This window comes from Anolis carolinensis, chromosome 2 (genome assembly GCF_035594765.1).
Source record: "Anolis carolinensis isolate JA03-04 chromosome 2, rAnoCar3.1.pri, whole genome shotgun sequence".
In the NCBI taxonomy this organism is placed as follows: domain Eukaryota; kingdom Metazoa; phylum Chordata; class Lepidosauria; order Squamata; family Dactyloidae; genus Anolis; species Anolis carolinensis.
In genome coordinates this window covers 241,129,850-241,155,524 of record NC_085842.1, presented here as the reverse complement: position 1 = coordinate 241,155,524, position 25,675 = coordinate 241,129,850, and the positions used below count along the sequence as shown (strand labels likewise).

Below are 25,675 nucleotides of genomic sequence, written 5' to 3'. Positions count from 1 at the left end.
GAGTTAAGGAGGACCCCCAAACTGCGAACCTGCGCATTCAGGGGAGTGTGACCCCAGCAAAGGTTGCAACCCAATATCCTAATCGGCCATACGACTGGCCAGTAGGACCTCTGTCTTGTCTGGATTCAATTTCAATTTGTCCATTCTCATCCAGTCCATCATAGCTGACAGACCCCAGTTCAGGGTCAGGACAGCATCCTTGGCATCAGATGGAAACGAGTAATAGAGTTGGGTGTCATCTGTGTACAGATGGCACTGAATTTCAAAACTTCAGATGATCTCTCCCAGCGGTTTCATGTAGATGTTAAACAACATGGATTCTCTATTGATTAAATAATCCACGCTTGATTTTTTAAAATGTCTATGCCTTTGAATGTTAAGAGAGCTCTTATATTTATCATCAGAATATGGACCACTGTATTTAGTTCTATTTTCATCCATGACACCCTTTCTAGGATTACTTAAAGGTTATCATTGCACCCTGATTTTACAGCGACACCAGAGGCACTCCCAAGTGGCCAGCTCCTGGTCAAAGGAAATTTAGCATAATGCCAAGTTTGTAACTTTGTTTTTCTATACATTATAACTGTATTCTCAATTTGTTTCTGACACGATAAATAAAACCATGATTTTGACGTCTTCCTGTTCACTTTCCATACCAGACATTTTCAGGTGTTCAGGGTAAGTTTCCGAAAGCAGCACAGAAAGCAGGAGGAGGTTCAAGTATTTGCTAAAGCCTGTTGTTGAAAGCCATGGACAGAAAGCCATGGAAAGTGGACTTCCACTGGTGAAACATCAGATTCCACCAGAAGTAGAAAGGGGAATATTACTCCACCCCAGGCAGCTCTTTCTACATAGCCTTCAAATTGGTTAAAGGAAGCTGAGACACTGAATTGGAGAGGAGTAGAAGAAAGTTCTATGAATGAAACGGAACTAGGACCACCACAACCCACTTCTTCCTAAAAGATTATGGTTTTTGTGGAAAATAGAATAAAGAAACCCATATAGTTAATAATATCCTTTTTGCTCTATTATTTCTGCTTCCTGGTTCTTGTTTGATTTTGTCATATTGATTAGATTCTAATGGGTGTGACAAATTCAAACATCACCCATAGATCAAAAATAGAACATATTGCACATCTCCATTTTTCTTGAGGGCTGTATTCCAACCTGACACAGGAGAACATTTTTACTCTCACTTGAATAGTATTTTCATTTTAATGCTTTTCTTGAATTAATCTCTTCTCCCTATCTGTACCCATAGTATGCTCACTAGAGCATCTCTGCTTCTCTATAGAGCTCAGAAAAGATATGTGTTTGGATTACAGCTTGCAATATGTCTCCAGATGGCTTTACAAGGGGGCATAGGATACACAGTCCGTCAATCTCATATTGCACAAGTCCAGCTGAGTGATTTGATTGCCATACAGCTCCTTTTGTTCTGATGTTGAATATCTAATATACATTATTTTTCTCTGACAGATTTTGAAGCAAACTTTATAAGACTGATTGACAAAATAACCAATGGGTCTCGGATTGAAATAAACCAAACAGGTAAATCTGTTTAGGGTCTCTCTAGTGCTGTCAGTGTGCTGATGCTTTACAGGGCCCAAGAGAATAAGGCAACTTCCTTTCTAGAGCAGAGCTTCTTAAACGTTTTGTTTGTGACTCCACTTGAGACATTTTTACATGACCCCAGGCATATAGGTATATAAAATAGGTATAAAATTTAACCATTTACTGATAATAAGTCAGTATTTGCAAGATTTTTCTTTTTATGAAACGCAGCTGAAGTATTTTCCAGAGTCCACTGTAAACACAGCACATAGTTACTGACAGATTCTTGTCAATGTCTAGGTGGTGTTCAGAGATGGTTAACTGTTGACATTTTTTGTGTGATCCCAGCATTGAGCTAAGGGCCCCATTTGGGGTTGGGACCCATAGTTTCAGAAGCTGGTTCTAGAGCATAAATTAGTTTCATGGGCCTGTGGAAAATTATTTTCATTACCATTACACTCTGGAAGGTGGATGGCTTAAAATCCCCCTTTCCTCTGTATTTCGGTCCCAGTCCTCTTTGCCTCTCACTTAGTTACAAAACCTGAAAATGATATTTTGCCAAAGTGCAGCTACCAGAACCCTACAGCCAGGAATGGGTTTTGAAAGTGGTTGTCCAGAATGTAATTTTTCCAATTTATGATGGTTTTGCTGAAGGAATCACTTGAATGTTTTGAGCATCAAGAACTAGATGTGGCCTAATTTCTGTTAATGCTACAGATGCCAAAAAAAAAAAAATAAAGGTTGAAAAATGTAATTTTCTTTTCAAAGGAACTTCTTTATACTACCAACCTGGGCTCCTCTATGGGGGTTCATTGGAACATGATTGCAGCCTCAGTCGCAGTATTGGATATTATTTGGAAAGCCTTCTCTGCCTAGCACCATTCATGAAAAATTCATTAAGGATTGTTCTCCGAGGTATAACCAACGATCAAGTAGATCCTTCGGTAAGTTGCAAAGCTTGAGGTATCAAATTGGTTATTTTAGTTATGCCCTCCTATTGTTGCTGCATAGTGCCTAAAATGCAGCAACAGAATTAGAAAGGGGCCACAGTTTTCTGTTTAGGTATGTGTTTTGTAATTTGGGGGGGGGGATTAAAGTTGCACTGGGGGTCTTAGAGGGCCTTAAGACCTTTATAGACTACACAGTTCCCACCCCTGATGTAAAGAGTTAATAGCACATTTCTCTATGGTTTAAGAGCATTTGATAAAGATAGTCTTGTGTGATGCATAATTCCCCTCAAAATATTATTACATTGTATATCTTCCAGCTGTCACAGTTTGGCAGCTGATTAATGCTTTGTTATCCAGTTTTTTTCAGCTGGTTTTAAAATGTCTTGGTTCTCTACCATTTCTTCCCTCTGACCTCAGTGTATTTCAGCTTTCACAGTTCAATGTGTACAAGTAATTTGAATTTAGTTAGCGGGCTATGAGAAAGGCTGCATTACGGGAACAGTTTTTGTGGACCTTACGGCAGCCTATGACACGGTGCAACATAGAAAAATGCTGCATAAAGTCTACCCTATTACCCGGGACTTTGATTTTACAAAAACTGTCCAGACCCTCCTAGAAAACCGCAGCTTCTATGTGGAGTTTCAGGGCCAGAAAAGCAGATGGAGGAGGCAAAAGAATGGTTTACCCCAAGGCAGCGTTCTTGCACCGACCTTCTTTAACATCTTCACGAACGACCAGCCACAACCACCACTCACAAAGAGTTTTATATATGTTGATGACCTTGGCCTCACAACACAAGCGAAAAATTTTGAAACAGTTGAAAAGCAACTCACTAATGCCTTGAAAGATCTCTCCAGCTACTACAATGAGAACCACCTGAAGCCTAACCCTGCCAAGACACAAGTGTGCGCTTTCCACCTTCGTAACCGTGAAGCCAACAGGAAACTGAAAGTTACTTGGGAAGGCCAAGAGCTTGAACATTGTTTCCATCCTAAATATCTTGGTGTCACCTTAGATCGAACATTAACATATAGGAAACACTGCATGAACACCAGGCACAAAGTAGCTGCACACAACAACATCCTGCGGAAACTGACTGGCAGCTCATGGGGTGCAGACCCACAAGTAATAAGAACATCAGCCCTGGCCTTGTCTTTCTCAACTGCTGAGTACGCCTGTCCTGTCTGGCAAAAGTCTGCCCATGCTAAGCAGGTGGACATAGCACTAAACGAAACATGCAGAATCATCACAGAATGCCTTAAACCTACATCTGTTGATAAACTCTACAAGCTAGCTGGCATTGCCCCTCCTGACGTGCGACGGGAAGTTGCTTCTAACTGTGAGAGAAATAAGGTCGAACACTGTGAAAGCCACCCACTGCATGACTATCAGCCTCCTCCCAGTAGACTCAAATCAAGGAAGGGCTTCATGAGAACCACCACTCCTCTTGATGTTCCTCCAGCAGCAGCAAGAGTGTCCCTCCGGGCAGCTAAACCTGGCAATTCTAACTGGATGGCCCCCCAAGAGGGTCTTCCTCCAGGGGCAAACCAAGAATGGGCAACTTGGAAGTCCCTGAACAGACTCAGAAGTGGAGTGGGCAGATCCAAAGACAACTTGGCAAGGTGGCACTACCTGGAGGAATCCTCCACCTTGTGTGACTGTGGAGCAGAACAAACAACTCCGCATATGTATGCTTGCCCACAATGTCCTGCCTCATGCACGGAGGAGGAGTTGTTTAAAGCTACGGACAATGCGGTTGCTGTTGCCTGTTTTTGGTCTAAAACTATTTAGTTGCTTGTGATTTCCTTTTTTCCCCATCATTTTAAAATGTATTTGTTTTGCAATGCTTTTGACACAAAATAAAAGTTAGGGGGGGGGAGGAGCTCAGATGAAGGTAAACAGCCTCTTCTAGTTTGTGCATTCTTCCTCGTAACTTTGGCCATCTTGACCACACTCTGATGCTCCTTAGCCACATGTGCCCTGTGAAATGAAAGTTTTTGTATCATCATTGTCACTATTTTCGTTCGTTTTCTTCTTAGACACTGCATCTCTTTTTTGAGCAGCTAAGTCAATAACAAGATGCTTAGGAGGACATGTTGTTCTCTATAAAGAGCTAAACCACTGGCTCATAAGCTTTGTATGGCCTAGAGATTAGAACATTTTCAAGTTTTCTGATACAGAATTTTTCTAGGTCACCTTAGAGATACTATGGACTGAACTGAAGACCTTCTGCATGTGAAATATACACTCTGTTGCCAATTCTAAGGCTGGACCAAGGCATTTTAGTTGTCTGAGGCTTAGCAGTAAATGGCATCCCCTCCTGGCAGTGTCGAGGCAAAGAGTAACTTGGACCAGTTATATTATTTAGGCACTTGAGGCAGAGGGGGAAAACACATTCTCCTTTTCCAGCAGTACCTTGGCTCTGGCTAATGGTAGGGCTGATCTCTTAAACTTATCTGTAAAACCTGCTATTTCATTAGATTAATATAGCTACATGATAGGATGTCAGCCAAGCATTGCTGGAAGAATATTTAAAACCTACAGTAGCCATCCTTTACACATTTTGCTTTCAGCGGTTTCAGGGAATCATCCCTTTGTCCAGCGTATCCATGTTGTATACGCTACCTGCCAATTAGTCACATAGACCATAGCTCTGTATGCATAGGAAGCAAAATGGTATATATCCACAGTTTCAGGCATGCACTGGGGGACTTGGAACGTGTCCCCCAAAGATAAGGGGAGGGCTACTTAGATAGAAAAATGGCCAGCCAATATCCACTTGTAGCTGGGGAGAAGGTGAGTTCAGCACTCTCATAATGTAGCTTGTACTAGATTGAAAAAAGACACATGTAGAAAAACATTCCAAGGCAAAGCTCTGCCTTATCTAGAATTTTTTATTTGGTGGACCAGAATTACTGGTTCAAAACCTGCCCATGGAATAAACTTTTGAATTTCTTGATAAATAATGTTGGTTTTTTTTTTAACTAACCAGGCTTTCCCATGTTTTTTTAAAGGTGGATGTTCTTAAGGCAACGTCCCTGCCCTTATTGAAAAGATTTGGAATTGATGGTGAAGAATTGGAACTGAAGGTAAGACCTTAAGAAGGTCTAAATTTCTGTGCTGTCATTTGTGCTCAGTTATGTGTTCACTGCATATTCTCCCAACACGGAAGGTTAAAGAGAAAAGGTACAGTTGCCTGTTTATAGTAAACAGTGCCACAATCACATATGTGAGAGAGATTTTATACGTGAGAATAAACATGTTAAGTTACAGTTGTGACGACTTGAAGACCTTCATACATGTTAATCCACACTGGTGTGCAACCTATGTGTTTTGTCCTTATGTTAGGAATCTATAGACCAGGAACACCCAGTATTACATGTTCAGTGCTTTGTGAATCCTAGTGAATAATTCAGTCCTGTGACAAAGGTTGCTCTGTGTGAGGGCCCTTCCAGAAAGGCCAAGTATCCCAGGATCTGATCCCAGGTTTTCTGCTTTAAAGTGGATTATATGCGTCTGTACTGCCAGATAATCTGAAATAAAAAGAACACCTGGGATCAGATCCTGGGATATAGGGTCTGTCTGGAAGGGCCCTGAGCCCTCTTCATTTTGCTGGCTCCTGCTCCTTACTGGAATCAATAACTCAGTTGGATATAAAACCATAGGCTACTGCTTAATTTAAATTCTTACTGCTTTCAGATCACAAGGAGGGGTATGCCCCCCAAAGGAGGAGGTGAAGTGATATTCAGCTGTCCTATTAAGAAGGCATTAAAGCCTATTCAGTACATTGACCCTGGGAAAATTAAACGTATTCGAGGTATGGCGTATCCTTCCTTCAGTGTTTGTTGTTGTAAATCTACTTCTGAATGAGGCATGGTGTTTCATAAAATAAACCACAATCAAATAAAAATTAGAATTAACTGGTACAATCTCTTCACTGCAACCAGTTCTTAATTTCTGAGCAATTAGAGGAGTAATGGGCTTTTTTCTTTTTCTTTTAGCCCCTATAATGTTTTATCATTGAGTGGCAATGTAAATGGTAAACTCCTGGCTTCTTTCCAGCCTTCATTTTTTAAAAAAGAAAATTATTTGTGGGTTGCTATGTCAATTATGACTTGTCTTCGTTTTTCCAGTATTTCCTCTTCTTTATAGAATTGTAAAACATGATGTTTAAATATTTTTTTCCCAGAAAACTTGTATTTCGTTTTGAACATAGAGTACTTTTTCAGTTCTGTATAGATATACAGATTTATACGAAACATAAGGTTTCCCCTGACGTTAAGTCCAGTTGTGTCTGACTCTGGGGGTTGGTGCTCATCTCCATTTCTAAGCCGAAGAGCCGGCGTTGTCTGTAGGTCTCTAAGGTTATGTGGCCGGCATGACTGCATGGAACGCCGTTACCTTCCCACCGAAGCGGTGCCTAGAAACATAGTAAAGTTATATTTTGTATATTTATTCTTTTCTTATTTAAAAGTTTTCTTACGAGATTTCTTAACTTCATAAACCAGCTATACGGTCAGAGTGTCCCCTCAGATAGCAAACCGAATTGTGGAATCTGCGAGGAGCATCCTGAATAAATTTCTGCCAGATATTTACATTTACACGGACCATATGAAAGGATCAAGTTCTGGGAAGTAAGTTTTCAGATAGTGTTTTGGTAGGATGCATTTTTGTAGTTTACTAACTTAATATTTAATTGAAGAAGAAACAGATTGATCGACATTACCAAAATACCATCTACAGCTTGAGCATGAATGAATGAATGAAACTTTATTCATGGTCCACTCTATCTCCCTGAAGGGACTCAGGGCGGCTCACAACAAAATAACCAACAGCAAACATTCAATGCTGACAACAGTACATAAAAATCAGAAACAATTCAATAAATTATGAAACAACTTAAATAAAAGGATAAGTATCTTTATCCTTCTTTGGAGGCTCCTTCTTTGGAGGCTTTTAAACAGAGGCTGGATGGCCATCTGTCGGGGGTGCTTTGAATGCGATTTCCTGCTTCTTGGCAGAGGGTTGGACTGGATGGCCCATGAGGTCTCTTCCAACTCTACTATTCTATGATTCTATGATCCAGAAATCCCAAATCCTCCAAAAGCCAAAATTGTCCAAATGGGTTTCTGAGATAGTGTCACCTTTGCTTTGTTCAATATTCACAAACTTTGTTCGTGCACAAAATTATTTAAAGTATTGTGCATAAGATTATGTTCAAGCTACAGTAGAGTCTCACTTATCCAACATAAACAGGCTGGCAGAACGTCGGCTAAGCAAAAATGTTGGATAATAAGGAGGGATTAAGGAAAAGCCTATTAAACGTCAAATTACATTATGATTTTACAAATTAAGCATCAAAACATCATATTTTACAACAAATTGACAGAAAAAGCAGTTCAGTACATGGTAACGTTATGTAGTAATTACTGTATTTACGAATTTAGCACCAAAACATTGCAATTGTCTACTAACAAATTAACTACAAATAAAGATAGAATTGCATAAAATGAACTTACAGTAACAACATTGTCAAAAATTAAATCCGTAAAAAATTCAGTCCTTGCTGCCTAGAGAAACAGCTGTGGATCCGGGTGGGAGGCAGACTGCGTTGGATAATCCAGAATGTTGGATAAGCAAATGTTGGATAAGTGAGACTCTACTGTATGTGCATAAAGTGTATGAAACAGAAGATAATTTCATGTTTTGACTTTGTTTCCTTTTCCAAGATACCTTTTTATGTATGTGTGTGCAAATTCAGGAATTCCAAAATCTGGAAGAAAAACCAGATATCCAAAACCCTACTTGTCCCAAACATTTTGGATAAGGCATATTCAACTTGTAATAGTATCAGCTATTCTATTTACATAATGATTTCAAGATTTCCTAGCATTTCTGAATACACTTAACCCTCTGAATCTTTACAACAACCCAGGAAGGCAAGTGGGGTACTGGGGTTCTCTAGATGTTGTACACCAGTTTCCATCGGCCCCAGATAGTGGGCAGAGGTGATGGGAGGGTATAGTTTCATAGAGGTTGAAAGAAGTTGTAGCTTTTTGTCAGTGCAGAAATACACAGTTGAAGCATCCTTGATGGTTAGCTCTTTGTTGAAAACCTTCTGATGAAGCAGAGATAGTTATTCCTTTTTCAAATGAGTGCAAATCCACCACTTCCACTCTACATTTGCTAGTATAAGTATCCCCGGTGCAGATGAGTGATTTATGAAGATCTAGGAACAATGGTTTTGTAAAGGTTAAATTGCTGAGCTGTGAACTCACTTTCCCAGCATGTACTCATAACCCAATATCACCAGGAACCCTGGGAAGCTGCTGCCAGTCCTCATTGACAGTACAGGGCTAGAGATGAATCGAGAAAAGGCCTTTCAATCATCTGTTACCTAATTCCTCTGACTCTGCATGTTACTTGTTGGAGTGTGTACAGCAGGAATAGAGCCTCAGGTCACATGGTTTGCATTCAGTTTTCATACTTCGCATGCAGGAGTTTTCTGGTTTCCTATTACAGAAGAATCAGGTAAGAAATGATGGGAAAGACTTGTCTTGGGGAGACACTAACAGAGGCCAGATGAGGACAGATCCCTGGAGCTACCAGTGGGGGAAAGTAGCACAAGAATCACTGGTGTTAGAAACCCGTAGAAAAGCATGTCTTTTCTAAAGGAGGGCAGGGTTCGAAACTGGAAATGAACCTCTGTTTGTGGTGTGTGTTGTGTTTGCAAAAATTCCCAAAGGTATATGATATAACAGGTTTAGGGATGGTGGAACAAGTCATATCATACCCACTGAAGTTACTTAGATGTATATCTTGGTACATGATGACTTCCTATGCTCCGTGATGCAAAATAATATTTGCCAGGTCTGATTAGATTAAGATGAGGGCAGAAGTTCAGGATTAGTTATTTTCTATCAAGTTTTAATTTTACAAGAAAGTATGAGTGAAGAAGATTCTAATAGATAAGCAGAAAAATGGACTGCTGTGAGTTTTCCAGGCTGTATGGCCATGTTTTGGACTTCAACTCCCATAATTCCGAACAGCCTACCTGAGCTTTCTACACTATATGGCCATGTTCCAAAAGCATTCTCTTGTGATGTTTCACCCACATCTATGGCAGGCATCCTCAGAGGTAGTTAAGTCTGTTGGAAACTAGGCAAGTGGGATTTATATAGCTGTGGAAAGTTCAGGTTGGGAGAAAGAAAATGAACAAAATCTAGCTACCAGTATTAAAAATCAGCACAGTAAATAAAAAACAACATTCAGAAAACAAGAGAATTCCAGACAAGAAACAATCAGGGCCAGCTAACACCTCCCAACAAAGGATTCCCTCAGGCAAGAAGCAGCCTGGCTATGAATCTGCAAAGCCATTAAATGCTAATCAAGCTGGCCATTTGGAACACTCACACTTGCCTCAAACAGACAAGAGTTCTTTCTCCCACCCTGAACATTCCACAGATATATAAACCTCACTTGTCTAGTTTCCAACAGACTTCACTACCTCTGAGGATGACTGCCATAGATGTGGGGAAACATCAGGAGAGAATGCCTCTGGAACATGGCCATCAACCCATAAAACTCATAGCAGTCCAGTGATCCCAGTCATAAAAGCCTTCAATAACAAACAGAAAAATGTTATAAAGGAGCTTTAATTTGAAAAACCCACAATGTACCAATCCTCTCTCACACAATTTTTTTCAGATCTCCAGGTTTTGGTCTCTCTCTTGTGGCAGAGACAATAAATGGGACTTTCTTCAGTGCTGAATTGGCGTCTAATCCCCAAGGGCAAGGCACAGTTGTACTCCCTGAAGATCTTGGCTCAAACTGTGCAAAGTTGCTCCTTGAAGAGATTTACAGAGTAAGTGATTGGTTTAATTTCCAAAGCACGTAGAAATATTAGTCTGTTGTAGAGAAAATAGTTTTGTTACACCCATAATATATTTATTATGCAGTAGGTCCTCCATTTTCATTGGGGTTAGGAGCACAGGGCCCTCATAAAAGTGTAAAAACTGCTAATAAAAATATTTTTTTAACCTGACAAGAGACTTTTCTACAAATTTCTAGTTGCTCTGGTGTGACACTATAGTCAAATTCTGGTGGAATTTGATCATATAACCACGCTAGAGAACCTGAAGATTCCCAAAGAGATCATATTAATCAAATCCATGAATAAACAAATATGCAAAAACCTGCATGTCTGGAGGGCTGACTGTAATATGAATTATGATTAAAAATCACTTTCCTTTGATTCTTGGAATAGTAAGTTGGTTTTTGTCTCTTTTGAGAACAAGGGTATGCATTTATGGCCTCCCGGATATTTTTAAACTGCATCTATCACAGTGATGGCTTTTCTAGCTAGGACTTATGGAAGTCATAGGTCAGAAACTTGGAGGGCCAGATTCATCCATCTTTGCTGTAGAAAAATAAGAAAGAATGCATCACTACTTGATTTCTCACATGTGTTTCAGTATGTCCCTATCCCCCCTTATCTATATTGTATTGTTACGTGCCATTTTTATTCCATAGATGAGTGAAATTGTGGCTCTCGTATCGTTATTGCATTGTAGCTCCCATCAATCCAAACTAGTGGCAAGGGATAATGGAATGTGTAGTCCAGTGACAACTGAAGGGCCACACACTCTCCCTCTGTCATAAATACAACTGGGAGGCTAAATTGTGTGTAATGTACTTTTTCTAATAAAGAAAATAATCTTAGCCAGAAATATGATTTTTGTTTAAGAGACCGTTGGATGTAGTATATCATTTTAAAAGCCTTGCCTTCTTGATTAGGAGATCATAGCGGAAGGTTGAGCGCTGAGACATTGTTTTGCGTCTGTTGCCAGTAGACACAGAAGTGAATGCATTAGTGGATAAATCAAGTCATTGGATACCATGCTGTCTATATTGCATCTTAATGAAAGCCAGAGAATTAGAGGGGCCTTATCCATGTCAGCCTATTGGCCTGCAAGTCTCAGAATGGAATTGGAAAACCAGAATCACATTCTTTATATGCTTAGTCTGATTGCTTTTGAGGTCCATAAAATACATATCACAAGTTAAAATGGCTGGTGTTACAGGATGGCATCTGCCTGCCTCTTAGCATGTGATACAGTGCCTATTTGAACAACCCATTATTGCTAACTTGGACCATTTCTATTGCACTGGATTATATGACAGTGTAGACTCATATAATTCAGTTTAAAGAAGAAAATGTGGATTATCTGCTTTGATATTCTGGATAATTTGACAATAGACGGGGTCTTAGGCAACAGTTTTTTCCACATAGAGTGTAGGCAATCTTTGGGTTGCAAACAAGATAGGTTCTGTAGGTTTGTTCTTAAGGTGAATTTGTATGTACGTCGGAAGGATTACATTTTAAAGTGTAACTCCAGCCATATATATATATACATACATATATATACATACACACACACACATACATACATACACACATACACACACACACACACACACACACACACACATATATATATATATATGTGTGTGTGTGTGTGTGTGTGTGTGTGTGTGTGTATGTATGGGGCCCCCGGTGGCTTAGCGTGTTAAAGCACTGAGCTACTGAACTTGCGGACCCAAAGATCACAGATTCGAATCCGGGGAGCAGAGTGAGTGCTTGCTGTTAGCCCCAGCTTCTGCCAACCTAGCAGTTCGGAAACATACAAATGTGAGTAGATCAATAGGTACCGCTCCGGCGGGAAGGTAACAGTGCTCCATTCAGTCATGTCAGCCACACGACCTTGGAGGTGTCTACGGACAACGCCAGCTCTTCGACTTAGAAATGGAGATGAGCACCAACCCCCCGAATTGGACATGACTGGACTTAATGTCAGGGGAAAATTTTTATATATATAGACACAAACATATGCAAGTTTTGAATAGCATAGGGAAGGGCAAACAACCCTGTAATGTTCGTTTTGCTGTCTCCACCCCTGTTCAGAAGGTTTCACCTCACTTTCTATCCCTGTAACATTGGATTTTGAAATAATTGGGTTGTCAAAGAAACAAGGATTGGTGAGAAAGCTTCATTGGAGACATCTTTCCCCCATGATAACTTCCAGGAGTGAATTTCCCTTCCTAGGGGTAGGTTTCTGTCATTTCCTGTTGTCTCACCTCCATTTGTAACTAGAAGTTGTATGTAAGTCGGATGTTTGTAACTTGTATAATGAGAGTAGGTCCCATTAAATTCAGTGGATCTTCTGTCTGAGCAGACGCAGTGACACAAGGCTCTTCCTGCACTATGATATTGTCCTCCATTTACCCCAAAGGGCAATAGGTAGTTGCTCCTTCAAGGACATCCATAGAGAGATGATAGGTATCACAGGGCAAGTTGTCTCTTTGAGGCACCATTTTGAGCTCTTCTATTCTAGGAGTTTGAGATGATGCTGTTAAAATCTGCAGCTGAAAGGAGACCCAACCAAACAGCTGAATTTTAGTCAGGAATTAGAAGGTTGGTTTCTGTGAATTTTCTGGGCTGTATGGCTATGTTCCAGAAGCATTCTCTCCTGATGTTTCACCCACATCTATGGCAGGCATCCTCAAAGGTGTGAGAATGCCTGCCATAGATGTGGGCGAAACGTCAGGGGAGAATGCTTCTGGAACATGGCCATACAGCTTGGAAAACTCACAGCAACTCAGTGATTCCGGCCATGAAAGCCTTCGACAACACAATTAGAAGATTATTTGCATACACTAATGGATAGGTCATGCTAATAATTTCATACTTTTTTTTCCAATTTGTTACAAAATTATTCATGTTTTGTCTTTTGACTCTTGAAGTGCAGAGCATGGTTGCTCTGTGATTTTCCCTCCCCTTCTGTATTCCCCTTTCTGCCCATATTCTCTGGTTAGTACAAAGCTTAATTGTTAAAGTGTTTGCATTCATAGGGAGGCTGTGTGGATTCAACAAACCAAACCCTCGTCCTGCTCCTCATGACCCTTGGACAGCAGGATGTTTCCAAAGTCCTCTTGGGACCACTGTCGCCATATACGTAAGTTCTCTCCTCCCTCCCCCCGTTGGAAATCTTAATTACCCAGGCCTTTTCATTTTTGCTAATTGTATTGAACGATGTTTTTTCTGCTTGCTTTGAATGCTCAGCTTGTAGCTGCAGGAAGAGCTAGTTTTTAATCTGTGTGATGCCACACACTACATGGTGTCTGTTTTCATGCAGGCCGATAGCTTTTTTACTCATTGCTACACCACAAGGACAGAGAAATTTAATTTGCAATGACAGATTACACACACACTGAGGGAGAGAGTGTTTTTATAGCCCTTTGGCCTGCATTTCTAGTAGTTACAGCATAGAGCAGTGGTCCTTTTGGACTGTTAATGCTAAAAAAACATTTTAATGTGATCTGTGTTCATTCAGGGGGAAACTCTCAGGGACCGTTGAGTTTTGCAGTGTGTGTGTGTTTTCTATTTAAGCATCTTGTGCCAGAAGGGAAATTCCTTCTTTTTGCCTTATGGGTGTGGATATTAGATCTGACTATTGCTTTCTTAGCACTTGGCTTGTTATTTCTGGGCTTTTAAAAATGGCTGCCTTTTGTGGATTCTTCACATTGGCTGCCAGGTGGCATATTCATTTGGGAATAGTATTAAAACAACTAGACTGTGAACTGTCCTTTTTCGGTTATCATGGTACCGGTGCTGTATATCTGAAAGGTACAGTACTGTGATAACTGAAGAATGATGGTGCCATCACAATGAGATGGGATGTACTGGAAAACTACTGCTGAACATTGGCATTTGAGTTTAGAAATGAAGGATGATGGGAGGCCAGAATATGCTGGAAGGGGGAAAGCATGTTTGATATACTGGTTTATAGTAATCCAGTAATGCAAACGTTATTAATAAGCCTATAAAGCATAAACTCTAGTGGAGCATCATTACTGAGAAGGCTAAATCAAATGCTAGATTCTTGATGGTTGTGAATCTTAATTGCAAAGGAGAAGAGGAGAAGGTGGATGTAGGAATCAGGTGTATACTGTAGAATTCATGCAGTTTCACGCTACTTTTAACTGCCATAGCTCAATGCTATGGAATCATGGGAGTTGTAGTTTGATAAAGACTTTAGCCTTCTCTGCCAAAGAGTTCTGGTGCATCACCATAACACAATTCCCAGGATTCCTTAGCATTGAGCCATGGCAGTTCAAATGGTGTCAAAACTGCATTAATTCCATAGTGTAGATGCACTCTCTGTGTGACAAGGCGCAGTGTTTTGCATACATATGCAGCACCTGGATAAGGAAATATACTATGGGTTATAGCTGAGGGCAGAGGTGGGCAGCCTTTGCCTTCCCCAGATCTTCTGCCTAGAGTTCTCAGAGCTCCTACCACTGCCCATGCTGATTATGGAAATGGTTGGACAAAATATTTGAAGCCTAGACATCTGGCACAGAGACGTAGAAGAGCTAGGAGATTGGAAAAGAGGATATCTATTTCTCTTGAAGATAAATATGGCCAGAATCATAACGTCATAGACTCATAGAGTTGGAAGAGACTCCCAAGTGCTATCAGTCCAACCCATGTAGGAACATAAGCAAAGCACTCCCAACAGATGGCCATCCAGCCTCTGTTTTAATTTTAAGACAATAAGAAAAATCCTTCAGTAGTGTTGATTGAAACTAGATTTTGACTGGCCATATGTGAGAGACTGAATCTAGCTGTACAAAGATCAGTGGTTAATGCTGTCAGGCTTTTCTCCTGTTTTACATCTTTTAGCAGAAGTTGCTGCTATTCAAGTTTTACAGCATCTCACGTTGAGATTGAAAATCAGAGATTGCTCCTGTATCCTTAATGGTTGTCTGAAACTGGGAATTTCAGCAAGTGTTGCTTCTCACACATCTGGTAACATGCAACATCTGCTGAGATTTTCTTTCCATTAAAGGTATAGGATTCCTGTCCAGTTTTCTCTCTGGCACCTCTACATCCATGAGGATTAAATTAACAAATGATACTATGGAACATAAATATATGGTGCAGCTCTATATATGCAACCATACTCAGAAATAGGCTTCATGATTTCAGTGACACTCCAATAATAATAATAATAACAATAATAATAATAGCAATAATAATAATAATAATAATAAGGATGTAGGTTGTTGCAACCTTAGTATGCGGTTAGAATTTGTTCATGGTTCAGATAAACAGGACTGGATATACCTTCCTTTGAATGGGCAAAGTGTGTCTTATAGGTCAAATATTACCCCTCTCCAATCAAATTACAATATTAACCCATCATTTCTAAAAATGGTGTTTTGAGTCCCTCAGATGTTTCTGGAACTCACATTTAGGTTTGTGGAAAAATAACTGGTGAGGATTCATGGATGAACTTGTTGGAGGACATAGTTCTTCTAAGATTTGAGGGAAGACAAAAATGCCCCTGGACCTTCAAATACTCTCTGTACAGATCTAAATTTATGTTCTTTAAATTAATTTTTCATTCATGTTTCAATTTTGTGTGAAATACCTAATTAAAAAAGCTGAAATATTTTATAGTCTTATGATATTAATTCTAATTTTCCATAGGAAGGTTTTTGTTTGACATTAAAACCCCACTTTGATATTTTTTAGTGAATTTGGGTCAAGTTCATTTACCTGAGATAAATCACTGTTGACCTGATAGCTCTCATTTAATCATTATATTAACGTGAGGTCAAAGTCGTCCGTGTGCAAGCCAATTCTTCATCAAATAAATGCTTTTTTTACAAGTATGTTAGCAAAGCAGGTCTTGGCTATCTCTGTTGATGAAAAGAAATTCAATCACTAGTCTCAGAACAATAGACCTTCGAAGGAATGTGATTTTGATAAGTGACTTAATATTTATTAATTGATTCAGTGAGTCTCCACTACCTAAACTGGGCTATGGTGGCGCAGTGGGTTAAACTGCTGAACTTCCTGACCGGAAGGCTGGCGGTTCAAATCCACGGGACAAGTGGAGCTCCCACTGTTAGCCCCAGCTTCTGCCAACCTAGCAGTTCGAAAACATGCAAATGTGAGTAGATCAATAGGTACCGCCTTGGACGGGAAGGTAAATGGCACTCCATGCAGTCATGCTGGCCAGATGATCTAGGAGGTGTCTATGGACAACACAGACTCTTCAGCTTAGAAATGAAGATGAGCACCACCCCTCAGAGCCGGAAGGGGAAGCCTTTACCTTTATCTGTGTTTTGTTGTTTCTAGGCATTGAATGTTTGCCTTTGTGTTTGTGTATGCTGGAATTTGCCCTGAGTCCCCTTGAGGAGATAGGGCAGAATACAAATAAAGCATTATTACTATTATTATTATTATTATTATTATTATTATTATTATTATTAAACTGAGAAATTAGAATTAGGCCTTTGTTTTGTTAAGGGTTTCATGTTAGATGTCTACTGGATTAGAAAATTACTACAGCTTGTGAAATCCCCAATTACTGGCTGTTTTGGTTGAGGGAATCTCATTGCTGTAGTACAAAAAATTAACCTTTCAAATCTTTGGTATCTATTTACCTATTGCTGAATAAATATAAATGCTGGAAGATACCCATGATGGCTGTGCTTTCCGTACTCCCCAAGAGTGGGGAATCCATGGCTTTCCAGTTGTTGTTGGGCTCCGTTTCCTATCGGCTAACAGCCGGGCATGATGGGAGTTGCAATGTAACCTTGGAAAGATATTCAGTTCCGGTCCATCACAAAATGACTTGCTGCCATCCGTTTAACTAGCACTTCCTCTGAACTTAAAAAATACGGTTTTGAACCATTGTTTATAGTTGGGTGGCTATACTCTTGTTGTGTCTGATCCTAGAGACCATAGGCAGACTTTATGTGGCCTTAGACTGAACTGCCCAGTGACCCACCCTGTCTGTTCGGGTGGATTTATCTTTTAGAAATGTCTTTTAGAAAAGACCTGATAGATAACAGGGAGAAGAGCTCTGTCATATCTCATTTTGCTCTTAAAAACTAAAGGAGACAACCTAAAGAAATTTAAAATTTATGTCTGGACCCCCCTCATTTTTTATTATAATATAACCTCATACCAGCTTATATATATATAGCTCCATATAGTCACTCCTATTATTATTTCAGTCATCTCATAATTAATTGGATTTCTAACTTTACATAGCCTTTCCTCCTTACAGTGTTGTTTCCTCATACATTGTCACTCAAAACCACGACAGTGCATTGTTTAATAAACACTTGTATTGCTATTCACTCTTTCTGATGCTAAGAATTATTGTGACTGTCAGCCAGTTGCTTTCCTGTGATTTTCTTTAAACCAAGGATCTGAAAGTATGCTCTGTAAATGAAACAAATGCATCCTGGAAGCAGCAAATATCATTGCAATAATTTCATTGAAGAGTCGGGATTATTTATTTATTTATTGTGTCAGAAGCAAATTGAGAATACAGTTATAATGTATTTTAAAAACCACAAACAAAGTTAAAAACTTAGCATTATGCTAAATGTCCTTTGACCAGAAGCTGGCCACTTTGCGTGCCTCTGTTGTCGTAAGAAGGTCCTCCATTGTGCATGTGGCAGGGCTTAGGCTGCATTGTAGTAAGTGGTCTGTGGTTTGCTCTTCTCCACATTCACATGTTGTGGACTCCACTTTGTAGCCCCATTTCTTAAGATTGGCTCTGCATCTCGTGGTGCCAGCACCTTCCAAATCGGCCAGTCTTCTGTGTGCCCAGGAGGGAGTTTCTCAACCGTTCTCAGCCATTGATTGAGGTTCCGTGCTTTAGCCTGCCACTTTTGGACTCTTGCTTGCTGAGGTGTTATTGCAATTATCTCTGTGGATCTTAGGAAGCTGTTTCTTGATTTAAGTCATTGGCATGCTGGCTGATATCGGAACAGGGGATAGGCCAGAGATGTCCAGGATAAGAGTCAGGATAAGCTGTAGCTTGTCTATCAGGTGCACCTTGAGAATCTGCTGAGAAACTCTTATTTCTGAAAGCAAATGGATGGGTGCAGAGGAATTTATGTAACATAATTGACAGCCATGGTTGTGTCTACACAAATTGTGGGAAGATAAAATTAGGTTGCCCAATGAAGCAAGTGAGTTTGCAGCTTGAACACTTTTTTTCCCCTTCATTTGGCTTAGTTTTTTAAAAGGTTGAGGAAAAACTCAGCCATGTTCTGACCAAAATTCTTTCCAATGTCCTCTACCCTAGGATTTTCACTCATCTAACTGGGTTCTCTGGGCCAAGCTAGCAGCAGCAGCAAGTTGGTAAAGCCTACTGATGTTTCTTTTGCCTTTTGCTTACCCTCAATCATCATCAATCGTCTTCCTTAATAGCATAAGGCAAGATCTTCCCTGTTTGCTGGCTTTTCCTCACCTTTGCTGTGTTCTCTCTCAAGGCTGGGCTGAGTGTGGTTGTACCGTTTTTTCAAGACTTTGGGCATTGCCTCAGTGCTGTCCATTAGAAGATAACTTGTATTGAGGTTATTTATTTATCGTGTCAGAAGTGAACCGAGGGTACAGTTGTAATGTATATAAAAACACAAACAAAGTTAAAAACTTGGCATTATACTAAATGTCCTTTGATCAGTAGCTAGCCACTTGGAGTGCCTCTGTTGTTACTAAAAGAAGGTCCTCCATTGTGCATGTGGCAGAGCTCAGACTGCATTGTAATAGGTGATCAGTGGTTTGCTCTTCTCCACACTTGCATGTCGTGGACTCCACTTTGTGGCCCCATTTTTTAAGGTTGGCTCTGCATCAAGTGCCAGAGCGCAGTCTGTTCAACGCCTTCCACTTCGCTCAGTCTTCTGTGTGCCCAGGAGGGATTCTCTCATTCGGAATCAGCCATGGCTTGAGATTCCGTGTTTTAGCCTGCCACCTTTGGACTCTGGCTTGCTGAGGTGTTCCTGCAAGTAATTCTGTAGGTCTTAGAAAATGATTTTTTGAATTAAGGCATTAGTGTGCTGGCCGATATCCAAACAGGGGATGAGCAGGAGATGTCACTGCCTTGGTCCTTTCAGTATTGGCTGCTACTTCCCAACAGATATCAGGTGGTACAATACCGGCTAAACAGTATTATTTCTCCAGTGGTGTGGGGTGAAGACATCCTGTGGTTATGTGGCATGTGATAATGAGGTTGATATATACTTCACCCCTGGGAGTAAATCCCGCTGTTTTCATTGTTTTTTTCTTCAGGTTCATCTATCCCATATTAATTGAGACCTGAGGCTTGTTTATGCGAAGCCCCTTCTCTTGGCCCACCTTGTTCTTGAGCTTTAGTGCTTTTTTTAAATGTTTTTTTTAATGCTCCTTTTTTTGATGTTGCATAGAATATTATTACTCTTGACAGTCAATTCTTGGGTAGCGGTTGACTTTCTAGTGGCAATTCAAAGGCCTTCTTGACTTGGGTTGCTAGGAGACCAGGCCTGTTTCTATCCACCAGCCTTTCTAGCCTGGGCTCACCTGCTAATACCTCTGCCCAGAAATCACATGAAAGTGACCTGGTTGAAGGACAGGGATCATTGTTTCATTTTAGACACATCTGTGGAAAGTCTGCCATGAAGGCAAGTCATTCTGGCCACGGCATCTGATGGCTGCCATATCAGTTGGGTGCTGAATCCATTCCAGACCCAGACCCATTGGAGCCTTTCAAGACACAAGACATATTTTGAGAATAGGGCTCGGCAGTTATGACAGCTCCTTGAACATTTGGCACAAACTCTTGAGTCAGATCCACTGCTTCACTGACATGGAAACAAACTGTCAGCCACCACTTCCTCCTGGCTTATAGATCGGGAGCGTATAGGTTAATATCTGTTGCTTAGCACCTTCATGAACAGTGCTGCATGGCTGACAGTCGTTGCATTGGGCACATGGGGGGTTGAGGAATGTGTCCCTGAAGCGTTTGCTGGAAATCTTTTTCTCTGAACTTCTTTCTTTTTTTGCCACCCCTTTTTGCCTCCTCTTGCCTGATGTTTGTCTACTCTCGCCCTTATCTCTGAGGTTTGCACCACTGCAGTTAGGCTTCACATTTGGATCTGAACCTTATCCCAACCATTCACACCTCTGTTGATTCTTTCTTCCCTTCGGGTACATGTAGCTGTATGACACTAAAATTTTTCCCTATACAACAGATCCTTTGTAGTTTGTGGGTTTGATTCCAGGATCCCCATGGATGTTTATGTCTCACTGAATTTCTGTGAGTTTTCTGGGCTATACGGCCATGTTCCAGAAGCATTCTTTCTTGATGTTTCGTTTGCATCTATGGCAGGCATCCTCAGTGGTTGTGAGGTCTGTTGGAAACTAGTCAAGTGGGGTTTATACATCTGTGGAAGGTCCAGGGTGGGAGAAAGAACTCTTGTCTGTTTAAGGCAGGTGTGAATGTTTCAATTGACCACCTTGATTAGCATTGAATAGCCTTTCAGTTTCAAGGTTTGGCTGCTTAGTGCTTGGGGGAATCTTTTGTTGGGAAGTGTTAGCTGGCCCTGATTGATTCATCTCAAACACAAATGACCTCCTATATATACAATTGAAAATGAATCAGTTCAGTAAATAATATATCTGGCAAATTAATATACTGTTTAAATTCACAGTAATATCGAACACCATCAAATGGATTGTCCCATATACATAGAAATGCAGTCGGCGTTAAATTCACAGTAATAACAAGCAGCCTCAAATGGATAGTCCAATATACATTGAAGTGCAATCGGCGTTGTATATTCTATTGCCGAGAAGAGTAAGTTCGCCACGACCGGTTTCGGCCCTGCATCAGGCCTTCCTCTGGTGGTCTGAAAATAGTTACGTACACTAACATAAGTAACAAAATATATCCATAAAACATCATCCATTGCCTAATACTAACATGGTTCCAAACTTAACACTTGTTCTCTTTAGAGATACATGTCATTTACATTATGAAATGTATATCAAAGACACCAATAGTTACATACACAAAATATAAGTAACTACCTATCCATTGAGTAATAACTATAAACAACATTACAATATACTTACATAGTTCCAAATTTAACACTTGTTCTCCTTAGAGATACCTGTTTTTTACAGTGGAATCTAGGTCAAAGGAACAAGGAGTGGCCATAAGCATTAAAGAGTTACAAACATCCAAAAATTTGTTTTTAAACAAATTGTATATTTCTAAAACAGTATATACTCACGGGATACTCTGCTGTGTGTTAGGTTCTAATTGCGAGTATGAAAAGCATCAAGGGGTTGCCTCAATTTAAAGGGGAAGATGTTAAAGAAACAGAAAGGTTTATATGAAGATATAGAAGAAATACCACCAGATGGTGCTATGAGTACCCTTATTGTATTGGGTGTATTCAATTAGGGATTTATAGTATGCTAAGGTTCTATATATAACAACTGTATGAATTTTGTTCATTTAAGCCCTGTGGATGTTCTGTCCGTAATCTGAAAATCCAATATGTTTCCCTTTGCAAAAGTTTATTATTGAAGTCCATATGTTTGGATTGTGATACTACTTCTAGTATGTGGTATTTGAATGATTCAGGACTATGCTGTAGATCACAGAAATGTTTGTACAGTATGGATTCTCTGACATGATTTCGTATTTTGCTCCTGTGCTCTATAATTCTGCTCTTAACTTCTCGACGAGTCTGCCCCACATATGATAAATTACAATCACAAATTATCATGTAAATAACCCCTTTGGTTGTACAGGTGGCAAAATGGGGAAATTTAAATTCGAATGATAGATGTTGGTGTGTCAAGATTTTGGTCTCTATCAATTGGCTGCATACTGAACAATGATGGCAGCGATAGTTGCCCACCAGATTAGATTTTACAGTCCGGGGCCTATTGATTATGTTTGAATGTACCAATATATCCCCAATATTCCTTGTTCTTTTATATGCTACCAAAGGGGGTCTATCACATCCAGGGATGTCTCTTATTAAGTTCCAGTACTTTTTAACAGTTTTGATGGCTAGATTGGACAAACTTGTAAGTGTGAGTGGCCATATCAATCTGTCTACTCCTGGTCTAATTTTGTCCTCTAGGAGTTTAGATCTAGGAATACTGGCAACCTTCGAGTAGGCTGATTGTATTATGGACTCTGGGTAACCTCGATTTCTGAACCTGCTTTTTGTCTCTTCCATTTCCTGATTGAAGTCCTGTAGGGTAGAGGAGTTGCGTTTAATCCTGAGCATCTGTGTAAAGGGTAAATTATTTTTTAATGCCCAATGATGGTAACTGTTGTAATGTAACAAGGAGTTTCTATCAGTGGTTTTTCGGTGGTTACTCACTTTCAATCGATCATTTTCCTTTGTAACCACGACATCTAGAAAAATCAAGGATGTAGAACTGATGTTTCCTGTAAATTTAATTTTGAGGTGAATTGTATTGATCCAGGATAATAACGTTACTGCCTCCTGATGTGAATTAACAATGATAAAGATATCATCAATAAATCTACAATATTTGATAATGCCGTCCGCTACAGGGTTCTTTGTGTGATTCAAGATAGTTTCATTCTCCAAATTATCCATGAATAAATTGGCTATCGCTGGCGCGACAGGACTGCCCATGGCTACACCTTGTATTTGGAAATAGTATTTTTCATCAAACTTGAAGTAATTTTTTTCAAGAATAATATCAAGAAGATCCAACAAAAAAAAGGTGGGAGGGTGGTGATTAGGCCTCCTGTTCAAGGTTGATTCACATATATATCGTGCCTCCTCTAACGGAATATTGGTATACAGTGATATTACATCTACAGACATCAGGACTGCATCTGTTGGGATCACCAAGGATTCAATAATGTTAATAAAATGTTTTGTATCTCTAACATAGGAAGAAGTCTGTTTCACAAAAGGTTGTAAATAGTGGTCCACGAATTTAGCTAGTGGTTCTAAGACTGAGCCCGATCCGGATACAATAGGACGGCCAGGTACCGGTCTAATGTTTTTATGTATTTTGGGTAGAGTATATAGTACAGGGATTCTGGGCCATGGTGTATGTAGAAATTTATATACATCCTCTGATATATATCCAAGTGCCAGCCCTTCCAATGTCACCGTTCTTATAATTGACTGGATATGGTGTGTAGGGTCCCGTTCTATATTGAGATAATGTTCTCTTACAGATAATTGTCTACGGATCTCATCCATATAATCAGTGCGGTTCATTAATACTATGGCTCCACCTTTATCAGCTGGCTTCCAAACCAGATCTTTGTCATTAGCTAAATTGTGAAGGATGTGCCATTCCTTACTGGAAAAATTTGTACTGTATGATCTTTTTTGCTTTATAATTGTACAACATAATTCTTCAGATACTGTCTTCTCAAAAACTCTGAGGCCAATATGGTCAGTCGTAGGAAAAAAATTACTCCGTGGTTTGAAAGTGGAGGTAGTAGGGTTTATTTTGGTTCCAAAATGATGTCTTAATCTAATGGTGCGAAATAACCTAGCTAATTCTATTCGCATCCTAAATGGATTATACTTAGGTTTAGGGACAAATGATAGACCTTTGTTGACAACCTCCCTCTCTTGAGGGGTTAGAACTCTTCTAGATAAATTCACAACTAGGTCTTCCGTTTGGCATTTGGAGCCTCTTGAAAAAAACGATTGGGTCTATTCCTAGTACGCCCCGTACGTCTGGGTACCCGAATGTTATCACTCCTAGTAGAGGCCATGCTACGTCCTGAACTGTCTGACATGGATTCTGTGTCTTCTTCAGAAGTATATTCACTAAACCTTACTTGTTTTTTAGAATATTGGCGTTTAGAGTATAGCCACTGGTAAACTCTGTTATTGTTGTAATCATTTTCATCCCGCTCAAACTTTTTAAGTTTGAAAGATCTAAGTTGTTGGGAAAATTCTTTAAGTTTACATGTGAGGGTGTCCAAATCAGTTTTAAACTGGTCCTCAGAGTTGAGTCTCTCCAATATAACCTGAGTTTGGGTTCTTACATTGGCAATTTCATCATTGGAGCGTGCAATAAGTAAGAGCATCAAATCCTGCGAGCACTTATTGAGAATTGCCACCCATTTTTGATTAAAGGATTCATCATCATGAAACATTCCTGGGGGTTTAAAAATCCGTAATCCCCTAGGAATTCTGTTAGCTCTGATATATTCTGCCAATGTTGAAGCATGTAAATCTAATCTAATCTCTCTGCGTTTCAGTTTTTCATACTCCCTTATGCCTGTTGCCGTGTTGGGGTTACCAGAAGTAGATTCCCCAGATTCAAACAATGATCTGTCTTTGATTAAGGATTCCTTAAATTTATCATCAAAACTTAATCCTTGTTGCCACTCAGCCATGACAAAGCAAAGCTTTGGAAAGAACACTCTAAATGGGTTCCTGAGTCAACTCAAACACAAATGACCTCCTATATATACAATTGAAAATGAATCAGTTCAGTAAATAATATATCTGGCAAATTAATATACTGTTTAAATTCACAGTAATATCGAACACCATCAAATGGATTGTCCCATATACATAGAAATGCAGTCGGCGTTAAATTCACAGTAATAACAAGCAGCCTCAACAAGCAGCCCAACAACTTAGATCTTTCAAACTTAAAAAGTTTGAGCGGGATGAAAATGATTACAACAATAACAGAGTTTACCAGTGGCTATACTCTAAACGCCAATATTCTAAAAAACAAGTAAGGTTTAGTGAATATACTTCTGAAGAAGACACAGAATCCATGTCAGACAGTTCAGGACGTAGCATGGCCTCTACTAGGAGTGATAACATTCGGGTACCCAGACGTACGGGGCGTACTAGGAATAGACCCAATCGTTTTTTTCAAGAGGCTCCAAATGCCAAACGGAAGACCTAGTCGTGAATTTATCTAGAAGAGTTCTAACCCCTCAAGAGAGGGAGGTTGTCAACAAAGGTCTATCATTTGTCCCTAAACCTAAGTATAATCCATTTAGGATGCGAATAGAATTAGCTAGGTTATTTCGCACCATTAGATTAAGACATCATTTTGGAACCAAAATAAACCCTACTACCTCCACTTTCAAACCACGGAGTAATTTTTTTCCTACGACTGACCATATTGGCCTCAGAGTTTTTGAGAAGACAGTATCTGAAGAATTATGTTGTACAATTATAAAGCAAAAAAGATCATACAGTACAAATTTTTCCAGTAAGGAATGGCACATCCTTCACAATTTAGCTAATGACAAAGATCTGGTTTGGAA

At 39.8% G+C, this 25,675-nt stretch overlaps 2 protein-coding genes and 1 non-coding gene across 3 annotated transcripts in view; 2 read left to right on the top strand and 1 right to left on the bottom strand.

Annotated features, from left to right (window-relative positions):
- rcl1 (RNA terminal phosphate cyclase like 1) overlaps positions 1-25,675 on the top strand; it is a 35,956-nt gene that overhangs the window by 4,055 nt on the left and 6,226 nt on the right. The window contains exons 2-8 of the mRNA XM_003216491.4: positions 1,483-1,554; positions 2,326-2,501; positions 5,522-5,596; positions 6,207-6,331; positions 7,016-7,141; positions 10,215-10,371; positions 13,419-13,522. Of these exons, the coding sequence (XP_003216539.1) occupies positions 1,483-1,554; positions 2,326-2,501; positions 5,522-5,596; positions 6,207-6,331; positions 7,016-7,141; positions 10,215-10,371; positions 13,419-13,522 (835 nt within the window). The remainder of the gene's footprint in view (positions 1-1,482; positions 1,555-2,325; positions 2,502-5,521; positions 5,597-6,206; positions 6,332-7,015; positions 7,142-10,214; positions 10,372-13,418; positions 13,523-25,675) is intronic.
- mir101-2 (microRNA mir-101-2) lies at positions 14,147-14,239 on the top strand. The gene has a single exon (NR_129824.1). It is a non-coding gene; the product is annotated as a microRNA mir-101-2 (primary transcript).
- On the bottom strand, positions 21,031-23,942 carry LOC134296603 (uncharacterized). The gene is made up of 2 exons (XM_062971948.1): positions 21,490-23,942; positions 21,031-21,263 (listed from the first exon to the last, which is right to left on the bottom strand). Exon 1 carries the CDS (start codon positions 23,940-23,942, stop codon positions 21,846-21,848), a length of 2,097 nt encoding a protein of 698 aa, XP_062828018.1. The 3' UTR covers positions 21,031-21,263; positions 21,490-21,845.